We start from the raw sequence: 11,831 nt of genomic DNA on the forward strand, positions 1-11,831 counted from the left end.
AGATAGTAGAGATAACCTGGTCTGGTGTACTACTGTATAAAGGGATAACCAGAGACATTATAGATAGTAGTAGTAGTAGTAGTAACCTGGTCTGGTGTACAACTGTATAAAGGGACAACCAGAGACATTATAGATAGTAGTAGTAGTAGTAGTAGTAACCTGGTCTGGTGTACAACTGTATAAAGGGACATCCAGAGACATTATAGATAGTAGAGGTAACCTGGTCTGGTGTACAACTGTATAAAGGGACAACCAGAGACATTATAGATAGTAGTAGTAACCTGGTATGGTGTAATACTGTATAAAGGGACAACCAGAGACATTATAGATAGTAGAGGTAACCTGGTCTGGTGTACAACTGTATAAAGGGACAACCAGAGACATTATAGATAGTAGTAGTAGTAACCTGGTATGGTGTAATACTGTATAAAGGGACAACCAGAGACATTATAGATAGTAGAGATAACCTGGTCTGGTGTACTACTGTATAAAGGGACAACCAGAGACATTATAGATAGTAGTAGTAGTAGTAGTAACCTGGTCTGGTGTACAACTGTATAAAGGGACAACCAGAGACATTATAGATAGTAGAGATAACCTGGTCTGGTGTACTACTGTATAAAGGGACAACCAGAGACATTATAGATAGTAGTAGTAGTAGTAACCTGGTCTGGTGTACTACTGTATAAAGGGACAACCAGAGACATTATAGATAGTAGAGGTAACCTGGTCTGGTGTACTACTGTATAAAGGGACAACCAGAGACATTATAGATAGTAGTAGTAGTAGTAACCTGGTCTGGTGTACTACTGTATAAAGGGACAACCAGAGACATTATAGATAGTAGAGATAACCTGGTCTGGTGTACAACTGTATAAAGGGATAACCAGAGACATTATAGATAGTAGAGGTAACCTGGTCTGGTGTACAACTGTATAAAGGGATAACCAGAGACATTATAGATAGTAGTAGTAGTAGTAGTAACCTGGTCTGGTGTACAACTTTATAAAGGGACAACCAGAGACATTATAGATAGTAGAGGTAACCTGTATAAAGGGATAAAGGGATAACCAGAGACATTATAGATAGTAGTAGTAGTAGTAGTAGTAACCTGTTCTGGTGTACAACTGTATAAATGGATAACCAGAGACATTATAGATAGTAGAGGTAACCTGGTCTGGTGTACAACTGTATAAAGGGACAACCAGAGACATTATAGATAGTAGAGGTAACCTGGTCTGGTGTACAACTGTATAAAGGGACAACCAGAGACATTATAGATAGTAGAGATAACCTGGTCTGGTGTACTACTGTATAAAGGGATAACCAGAGACATTATAGATAGTAGTAGTAGTAGTAGTAGTAACCTGGTCTGGTGTACAACTGTATAAAGGGACAACCAGAGACATTATAGATAGTAGAGGTAACCTGGTCTGGTGTACAACTGTATAAAGGGATAACCAGAGACATTATAGATAGTAGAGGTAACCTGGTCTGGTGTACAACTGTATAAAGGGATAACCAGAGACATTATAGATAGTAGAGGTAACCTGGTCTGGTGCTGTGACTGACTGGGCGGTCCATGGATCACAGTTGGCGTAGAAAGCATACATAATGAGTCCGGAGAACACCGCGCACACCAGGATGACCAGCAGGCCCAGCAGGTTGAAGTACAGAGCTCTGAGGATGTGAATGACAGACAAATGATACTGGGAAAGAAAAAAAAAATCACAACCAGATGTATAGAGCTCTTTTCACATCAACCGCTATCACAAAGTGCTTTACAGTAACTCAGCCTTGACACGTGGATAGCAGACAAAGGCAGTGATATTAAGCATCCTGACTGTTCCACACAAGACACTCTTAATAATAATAAAAGTATTCAGTATATTGTGTTGCAGTTGTCGTCCAGATCCGTCTCGAAGGACCATAGATAAGAGTAGCACCTTGTTAGAGTGGACTCCGAAAAACACGTGTCGGATCTGGATGGTGGACTGGTTTCAACTACGGCAGATGCATAGAGCAGGCCAGTACAGCTCGGCACGGCTCAGTAGTGTAAAAACAGTATATGTCTTTAGTGAAGGAATGTGCTTACAGTTTGGCGTGTGTCTCGGTTTTGCAGGAGATGCATCTCTGTATAGTTGACTGGTTGACCCCGTAGATGCCCAGCCAGGTGAAGGTTCCCCCAACAGAGATGGTCCAGAACGTATGACGTCTCAGTGGGTCAGGGTCAAAGCTGAGGGCATAGAGTCGTATTCATTAAGTGCGCTGGGTTCTCAAAGTAGGGTACCGCAGAGGGTCCGATCTCAAAATATATACACTCTTTCCGTAGATTTGGGTGAACCTTTGTTGTTCACTTGTTAAACTCAGAAGAGAGGAGATGATTAAGCCTTGAGATATTTTTATTTGACCTTTATTTAACTAGGCAAGTCAGTTAAGAACACATTCTTATTTTCAATGACAGCCTAGGAACAGTGGGCAGAACGACAGATTTGTACCTTGTCAGCTCAGGGATTTGAACTTGCAACCTTCCGGTTACTAGTCCAACGCTCTAACCACAAAGGCTACCCTGCCGCCCCATTTGAGACGTGGATTGTGTGTCATTCAGAGGGTGAAATAGACAAAACTATCGAAGTGCCTTTGAACTGGGTTATGGTAGTCGGTGTCAGGTGCACCGGATTGCTTCAAGAACTGCAACGCTGCTGGGTTTTTTCACGATCAACAGTTTCCCGTGTAGTGGTTAGAGTGGAGGGGCGGCAGGTAGCCTAGTGGTTAGAGTGGAGGGGCGGCAGGTAGCCTAGTGGTTAGAGTGGAGGGGCGGCAGGTAGCCTAGTGGTTAGAGTGGAGGGGTGGCAGGTAGCCTAGTGGTTAGAGTGGAGGGGTGGCAGGTAGCCTAGTGGTTAGAGCGTTGGACTAGTAACCGAAAGGTTGCAAGATTGAATCCCTGAGCTGACAAGGTACAAATCTGTCGTTCTGCCCCTGAACAGGCCGTTAACCCACAGTTCCTAGGCTGTCATTGAAAATAGTAATTTGTTCTTAACTGACTTGCCTAGTTAAATAAAGGTCAAAATAAAAAAAATTGTGTGGTAACAGTGGGTTGTACTTACTCAAAGATGTCGAGTCTGTTTCCATTTTTAGCCACCTCCCACACGGAGGCTGCGCCCCCTGTTTTCCTTGTCCCCTGGACGAGCACAGTCATGAAGCCCACTACCATCACCACCATCTGGAACGCATCTGTCCACACCACTGCCTTCAGCCCACCCTTCACACAGAAAGAGAGAGAGAGAGAGACACAGAGAGAGACACAGAGAGAGAGAGAGAGACACACACACAGAGAGAGAGAGATCATCCCCACAGTCTGGCCTCCCCCCACATGACCATCACTCTGTACAGCATAACTGAATGGTCCCATGTCCTGACCTGGCACTAGGAGGTGGTTTGTTTACACTATCACTATTTATGTTACTAGACAGGCTATTTACTCAGGTGTGCTCTGCCCCTCTTTCAGAAACACAGTAAGAGAGGATGTCTGGAAGAAGGAAGGAACTCTATCGTTAGTAAGTAGGACAAATGAGTGAGTATCCCAACCCAACTCACCAGCGTGCAGTAGAACGTACACACAATGCCCGTTGCAAATATAGATCCCCAAAGGTTGAAGCCAGTGACTGTGGGAAGAAATGTAAGGTTTCAGAAAAAGAACATTTCGGGGTTTTTTGGATTTGTTATTTGACGTGGTAAAAGTTCTGCACCACTGAACAAAATGACATGCCTTGATTGAGAGCCAGGGCTGGAGCAAACACCACAACCCCTGTATATAAGATCTGAAATGGATTAAACACAGACGGATCAGGAGTAGAATACTAGGAAAACACCACAACCCCTGTATATAAGATCTGAAATGGATTTAAACACAGACGGATCAGGAGTAGAATACTAGGAAAACACCACAACCCCTGTATATAAGATCTGAAATGGATTAAACACAGACGGATCAGGAGTAGAATACTAGGAAAACACCACAACCCCTGTATATAAGATCTGAAATGGATTTAAACACAGACGGATCAGGAGTAGAATACTAGGAAAACACCACAACCCCTGTATATAAGATCTGAAATGGATTAAACACAGACGGATCAGGAGTAGAATACTAGGAAAACACCACAACCCCTGTATATAAGATCTGAAATGGATTTAAACACAGACGGATCAGGAGTAGAATACTAGGAAAACACCACAACCCCTGTATATAAGATCTGAAATGGATTTAAACACAGACGGATCAGGAGTAGAATACTAGGAAAACACCACAACCCCTGTATATAAGATCTGAAATGGATTTAAACACAGACGGATCAGGAGTAGAATACTAGGAAAACACCACAACCCCTGTATATAAGATCTGAAATGGATTAAACACAGACGGATCAGGAGTAGAATACTAGGAAAACACCACAACCCCTGTATATAAGATCTGAAATGGATTTAAACACAGACGGATCAGGAGTAGAATACTAGGAAAACACCACAACCCCTGTATATAAGATCTGAAATGGATTTAAACACAGACGGATCAGGAGTAGAATACTAGGAAAACACCACAACCCCTGTATATAAGATCTGAAATGGATTTAAACACAGACGGATCAGGAGTAGAATACTAGGAAAACACCACAACTAACTAACTGGAAATTCCCTGAATGTTTATTGACATTGTTTATAAGGAGAGAAAGAAAAAGCTGGACATTAGAGGTATATGTCATGTCTGTTTACAAGAGAGGAACATTTAGAGCTGTATGTCATGTCTGTTTACAAGAGAGCAACATTTAGAGCTGTATGTCATGTCTGTTTATAAGAGAGGAACATTTAGAGGTGTATGTCATGTCTGTTTCCAAACAAACTCACCGTCTGCAAAATATAGATCAGAGTGGCAGCCATGCGAACCCCCTTACAGAACCGTATCTCTAAATACTATACACACACACACACACATACACACACACACACACACACACACACACACACAGACACACACACACACACACACACACACACACACACACACACACACACACAGAAAGAGAGACACACACACACACAGAGAGACACACACACAGAGACACACACACACACAGACACACACACACACACACACACACACACACACACACACACACACACACACACACACACACACACACAGAGAGAGAGACACACACACACAGAGAGACACACACACACACACACACACACACACACACACACACACACAGAGAGAGAGAGAGATGTTGTTAGATCAAAGTAACAATGGATGATAAAACAACAGTTATGTGTTCAAAGCATCTGTTTCTAATCTGTATCAGGACATATCGCCGTCAAGTGTCACATTCAACCTTTATCAAAGTCAGACAGTCTGAGACCAGCCTTGATGATGTCATATTAATCACTGTCAGGGTGAACCTGTATTAGAGACAGTCCGAGACCAGCCTTGATGATGTCATATTAATCACTGTCAGGGTGAACCTGTATTAGAGACAGTCCGAGACCAGCCATGATGATGTCATATTAATCACTGTCAGGGTGAACCTGTATTAGAGACAGTCCGAGACCAGCCTTGATGATGTCATATTAATCACTGTCAGGGTGAACCTGTATTAGAGACAGTCCGAGACCAGCCATGATGATGTCATATTAATCACTGTCAGGGTGAACCTGTATTAGAGACAGTCCGAGACCAGCCATGATGATGTAATTACCTGAAACAGGATGAGTAATCTAGAGAGTTTCCCCTCGGCTTCACACTGAAATCGAATCACCTTTGCTCAGGTCATGTAAAAGTGAATCCCAACAGCTATTCCTTCTGAGACTGGAGAAAGAGCTGGGTTTCAGAGAGCTGAATATAGCCAAACCAGTCTGGACTATGATCAATTAAGACATATCTATAACCAGTCTGGTCTATGATCAATTAAGACATATCAATAACCAGTCTGGTCTATGATCAATTAAAACATATCTATAACCAGTCTGGACTATGATCAATTAAGACATATCAATAACCAGTCTGGTCTATGATCAATTAAAACATATCTATAACCAGTCTGGACTATGATCAATTAAGACATATCTATAACCAGTCTGGACTATGATCAATTAAGACATATCTATAACCAGTCTGGACTATGATCAATTAAGACATATCTATAACCAGTCTGGACTATGATCAATTAAGACATATTTATAACCAGTCTGGACTATGATCAATTAAGACATATCTATAACCAGTCTGGACTATGATCAATTAAGACATATCAATAACCAGTCTGGACTATGATCAATTAAGACATAAAAATGTATCCCCATTGCCCAATGAAATAGCTTAATCGATACCACAAAAAAACTAAACCAGAAAGATCTGTGTTTTTTCTCCATTCTGACAACCCTCGTCAAATTCGACATGGCCTTGTATAGAATGCATTGTGAAAGAGATGGTGTAATGAGATGGTGAGATGGTGTAATGAGATGGTGTAATGAGATGGTGAGATGGTGTAATGAGATGGTGAGATGGTGTAATGAGATGGTGTAATGTACAGAATTTAAAAGTGAATCCTTGTATTACATGCATTATGAAGAAAATTGTGTAATGTAGATTCCACAAAATATGAAATGTGTTATGAACAACGCTCAGTACCACTCTTGTTTAAGGCAGCACCTCTTCTCCTCCAATGGTTTGAGCACAAACCACTTTCCTCTCTCTCTCTCTCTCCTTCCAGGAGGTCATGTACGTTACTGCGATTCATTCTGTATAATACATCTGCACTGCAAAGCCCTGCGGTTTATAGAGACAACCCCTCTCTATAGAGGACAGAACCACTCTCTATAGAGGACAGAACCACTCTCTATAGAGGACAGAACCACTCTCTATAGAGGACAGAACCACTCTCTATAGAGGACAGAACCACTCTCTATAGAGGACAGAACCACTCTCTTTATAGAAGACAGAACCACTCTCTATAGAGGACAGAACCACTCTCTTTATAGAAGACAGAACCACTCTCTATAGAGGACAGAAGCACTCTCTATAGAGGACAGAACCACTCTCTTTATAGAGGACAGAACCACTCTCTTTATAGAGGACAGAACCACTCTCTCTATAGAGGACAGAACTACTCTTTATAGAAGACAGAACCACTCTCTTTATAGAGGACAGAAGCACTCTCTATAGAGGACAGAACCACTCTCTTTATAGAGGACAGAACCACTCTCTATAGAGGACAGAAGCACTCTCTATAGAGGACAGAACCACTCTCTTTATAGAGGACAGAAGCACTCTCTATAGAGGACAGAACCACTCTTTATAGAGGACAGAACCACTCTCTTTATAGAGGACAGAAGCACTCTCTATAGAGGACAGAACCACTCTCTATAGAGGACAGAACCACACTCTATAGAGGACAGAACCACTCTCTTTATAGAGGACAGAACCACTCTCTATAGAGGACAGAACCACTCTCTATAGAGGACAGAACCACTCTCTTTATAGAGGACAGAAGCACTCTCTATAGAGGACAGAACCACTCTCTTTATAGAGGACAGAACCACTCTCTATAGAGGACAGAAGCACTCTCTATAGAGGACAGAACCACTCTCTTTATAGAGGACAGAAGCACTCTCTATAGAGGACAGAACCACTCTTTATAGAGGACAGAACCACTCTCTTTATAGAGGACAGAAGCACTCTCTATAGAGGACAGAACCACTCTCTATAGAGGACAGAACCACACTCTATAGAGGACAGAACCACTCTCTTTATAGAGGACAGAACCACTCTCTATAGAGGACAGAACCACTCTCTATAGAGGACAGAACCACTCTCTTTATAGAGGGCAGAACCACTCTCTTTATAGAGGACAGAACCACTCTCTCTATAGAGGACAGAACTACTCTTTATAGAAGACAGAACCACTCTCTTTATAGAGGACAGAACCACTCTCTTTATAGAGGACAGAACCACTCTCTATAGAGGACAGAACCAGTCTCTTTATAGAGGACAGAACCACTCTCTTTATAGAGGACAGAAGCACTCTCTATAGAGGACAGAAGCACTCTCTATAGAGGACAGAACCACTCTCTATAGAGGACAGAACCACTCTCTATAGAGGACAAAACCACTCTCTCTATAGAGGACAGAACCACTCTCTTTATAGAGGACAGAACCACTCTCTTTATAGAGCACATATCCACTCTCTCTATAGAGGACAGAACTACTCTTTATAGAGGACAGAGCACTCTCTTTATAGAGGACACCACTCTTTATAGAGGACAGAACCACTCTCTTTATAGAGGACAGAAGCACTCTCTTTATAGAGGACAGAACCACTCTCTATAGAGGACAGAACCACTCTCTATAGAGGACAGAACCACTCTCTATAGAGGACAGAACCACTCTCTATAGAGGACAGAACCACTCTCTATAGAGGACAGAACCACTCTCTTTATAGAGGACAGAACCACTCTCTTTATAGAGGACAGAACCACTCTCTCTATAGAGGACAGAACTACTCTTTATAGAAGACAGAACCACTCTCTTTATAGAGGACAGAACCACTATCTTTATAGAGGACAGAAGCACTCTCTTTATAGAGGACAGAACCACTCTTTATAGAGGACAGAACCACTCTCTTTATAGAGGACAGAACCACTCTCTTTATAGACAGGACACTCTCTTTATAGAGGACAGAACCACTCTCTTTATAGAGGACAGAACCACTCTCTTTATCTCTCTATAGAGGACAGAACCACTCTCTATAGAGGACAGAACCACTCTCTTTATAGAGGACAGAACCACTCTCTTTATAGAGGACAGAACCACTCTCTCTATAGAGGACAGAACCACTCTTTATAGAGGACAGAACCTCTCTCTTTATAGAGGACAGAACTTTATAGAGGACACTCTCTTTATAGAGGACAGAACCACTCTCTCTCTCTATAGAGGACAGAACCACTCTCTATAGAGGACAGAACCACTCTCTATAGAGGACAAAACCACTCTCTCTATAGAGGACAGAACCACTCTCTTTATAGAGGACAGAACCACTCTCTTTATAGAGGACAGAACCACTCTTTATAGAAGACAGAACCACTCTCTTTATAGAGGACAGAACCACTCTCTTTATAGAGGACAGAAGCACTCTCTTTATAGAGGACAGAACCACTCTCTATAGAGGACAGAACCACTCTCTATAGAGGACAGAACCACTCTCTTTATAGAGGACAGAACCACTCTCTATAGAGGACAGAACCACTCTCTATAGAGGACAGAACCACTCTCTTTATAGAGGACAGAACCACTCTCTTTATAGAGGACAGAACCACTCTCTTTATAGAGGACAGAACCACTCTCTCTATAGAGGACAGAACTACTCTTTATAGAAGGCAGAACCACTGTCTTTATAGTGGACAGAACCACTCTCTTTATAGAGGACAGAAGCACTCTCTATAGAGGACAGAACCACTCTTTATAGAGGACAGAACCACTCTCTTTATAGAGGACAGAACCACTCTCTATAGAGGACAGAACCAGTCTCTTTAAAGAGGACAGAACCACTCTCTTTATAGAGGACAGAAGCACTCTCTATAGAGGACAGAACCACTCTCTATAGAAGACAGAACCACTCTCTTTATAGAGGACAGAACCACTCTCTCTATAGAGGACAGAACTACTCTCTATAGAGGACAGAACCACTCTCTATAGAGGACAGAACCACTCTCTCTATAGAGGACAGAACTACTCTTTATAGAGGACAGAACCACTCTCTTTATGGAGGACAGAACCACTCTCTATAGAGGACAGAACCAGTCTCTATATAGAGGACAGAAACACTCTCTTTATAGAAGACAGAACCACTATCTTTATAGAGGACAGAACCACTCTCTTTATAGAGGACAGATCCACTCTCTTTATAGAAGGCAGAACCACTCTCTTTATAGAGGACAGAACCCCTCTCTTTATAGAAGACAGAACCACTCTCTTTATAGAGGACAGAACCACTCTTTATAGAAGACAGAACCACTCTATAGAGGACAGAACCACTCTCTATAGAGGACAGAACCACTCTCTATAGAGGATAGAACCACTCTCTATAGAGGACAGAACCAGTCTCTCAGCAAGAGAGGGAGAGATGTAAAACACCCTACATCAAAAAGTTAAAACATCGTTACTGCAGTGTGCTTTGAACACCCTATAATGTCATTGGCAACCAGTCAATCAATATAATGAAGGGAAAATTAAAGTCTATAATGTTACATTTATGTCACATTAGATAAGGGATGGGCAACTTTGATGGGGTGGGGGGCCACAATAAAAAGCTGACCTCTACATACCCACATCCATATATAATATTAAGTGGGGGGAAATTGGGAGCCTCCCCGCCTTGCAAGGAAAGTCATATAGCGGCCCCCCTCTTGACAGGGGAGAGAAAAAAATTACGTTACAGTTAATTAACTTTCTGCAATTCTACACATTTTGCGAGAGTGACTAACAAAATCAAGGTACCCCCCCCAACCCCCAGTCATTCGACCTTGATTACTCCGAGTTTAGATAGCTGGCTGCTAGACTAATTTACCACTCAAAAAATGTTACCTGACATGGGCTAATTGAGTGACTGTCAGTGACATAACAAGAGAGATACTGCTGATGCACAATCCACATTTCGAAATGTAACCTTACGTATCCTACTATTCTACCTAGCAACAGTAAGCTGAGGCCCTGACTGGGTAAAAAAAATAATAATAAAAAAATCTATCTCTCTATATATATATATATCATTCTTTTTCATTTTTGGGGTTTTTGGAAATGAATCCGTGGGCGCAGTCCACAGACCGCCAGTTGCCCAACCCTTCGTTAGATAGTCGGGCTGACCTTCATGCCCAGGTCTCCCTTGGTAAAGAAAGAGTTCCTCTGACCTCAACTGGACCTTCTGGTTAAATAAAAGGTCAAAGGGGAAATCTGGGATTGATAAATCCATTTTTGTTTACCAAAACATTTATGTATGGCGGGGTGCCCACTTTGTTGTTGTTAGAATCTCATATTGCCCCTTTAAAATGAAGAACAAATCATTAAAATACACAGTACCTCGTAGGTACTTGTGATCCCCGATCTGTAGAACACTGGCACAAACAGTTCAGCTGTAGCGATGACCACGAAGGTGTAGGCCACGCCGAAGAGGATGAACGACCCCCCAAAACGGTAGACATCGGAGGGTGCCCCGAGCACGGTGACAGCAGACATAAAGCTGGCAGTGAGGGACAGAGCCACGGGACCGCAGGTCATCTGACGACCCCCTACCAGGAACTCCGATGAGGGGTTCTTCCTCTCCTTCACCGCAAAGAACACCCCTATCCCTGAGGAGACCACGAACAGACATGCGAATACGACATAGTCCCACGATACAAAGGTCCCCAGTTGTTCATCATCCATGCCGGTTATAGGAGATGGTTGTGGTCAGAGGGCCACAATGGAAATACGTTGTAGAATAAGTTTTTTAGTGTTGTCCTCAATTATTTCTAAATTGACAAATAAATCAAATTAAATTTAAAAAATACTTTTTTCTCCCTCTCTCTCTCTCTCTCTCTCTTTCTGATCCGCTCTCCAAAGATGTTGTTGCTTAGCTAACTGAATAACTAAAAGTGCTTAGTACTTATCAAGAGTTGATGATTCAGGAAGTTTGTCAAATTTGCTGATGAAGTTTGTCACCCGCGGTGGTTAATCACATCAATCATTAACTTCTCCCTGTCTATCCACATGCTGAGGCAGTCAATGTGATTTACTCTGT

General features: G+C 42.2%; 1 protein-coding gene across 1 annotated transcript; it reads right to left on the reverse strand.

The window, feature by feature from the left end:
* Positions 1-2,091: 2,091 nt before the first annotated feature.
* Positions 2,092-11,512, reverse strand: LOC139397107 (sodium-coupled monocarboxylate transporter 2-like). Its single transcript, XM_071143975.1, has 6 exons — positions 11,132-11,512; positions 4,906-4,971; positions 3,770-3,821; positions 3,598-3,665; positions 3,108-3,262; positions 2,092-2,236 (listed from the first exon to the last, which is right to left on the reverse strand). The coding sequence occupies exons 1-6, from the start codon at positions 11,474-11,476 to the stop codon at positions 2,092-2,094; spliced, it is 831 nt and encodes a 276-aa protein (XP_071000076.1). The 5' UTR covers positions 11,477-11,512.
* Between the last annotated feature and the right edge of the window lie 319 nt (positions 11,513-11,831).

The sequence above is a fragment of the Oncorhynchus clarkii genome, unplaced genomic scaffold (assembly GCF_045791955.1).
Source record: "Oncorhynchus clarkii lewisi isolate Uvic-CL-2024 unplaced genomic scaffold, UVic_Ocla_1.0 unplaced_contig_7872_pilon_pilon, whole genome shotgun sequence".
In the NCBI taxonomy this organism is placed as follows: Eukaryota; Metazoa; Chordata; class Actinopteri; order Salmoniformes; family Salmonidae; genus Oncorhynchus; species Oncorhynchus clarkii.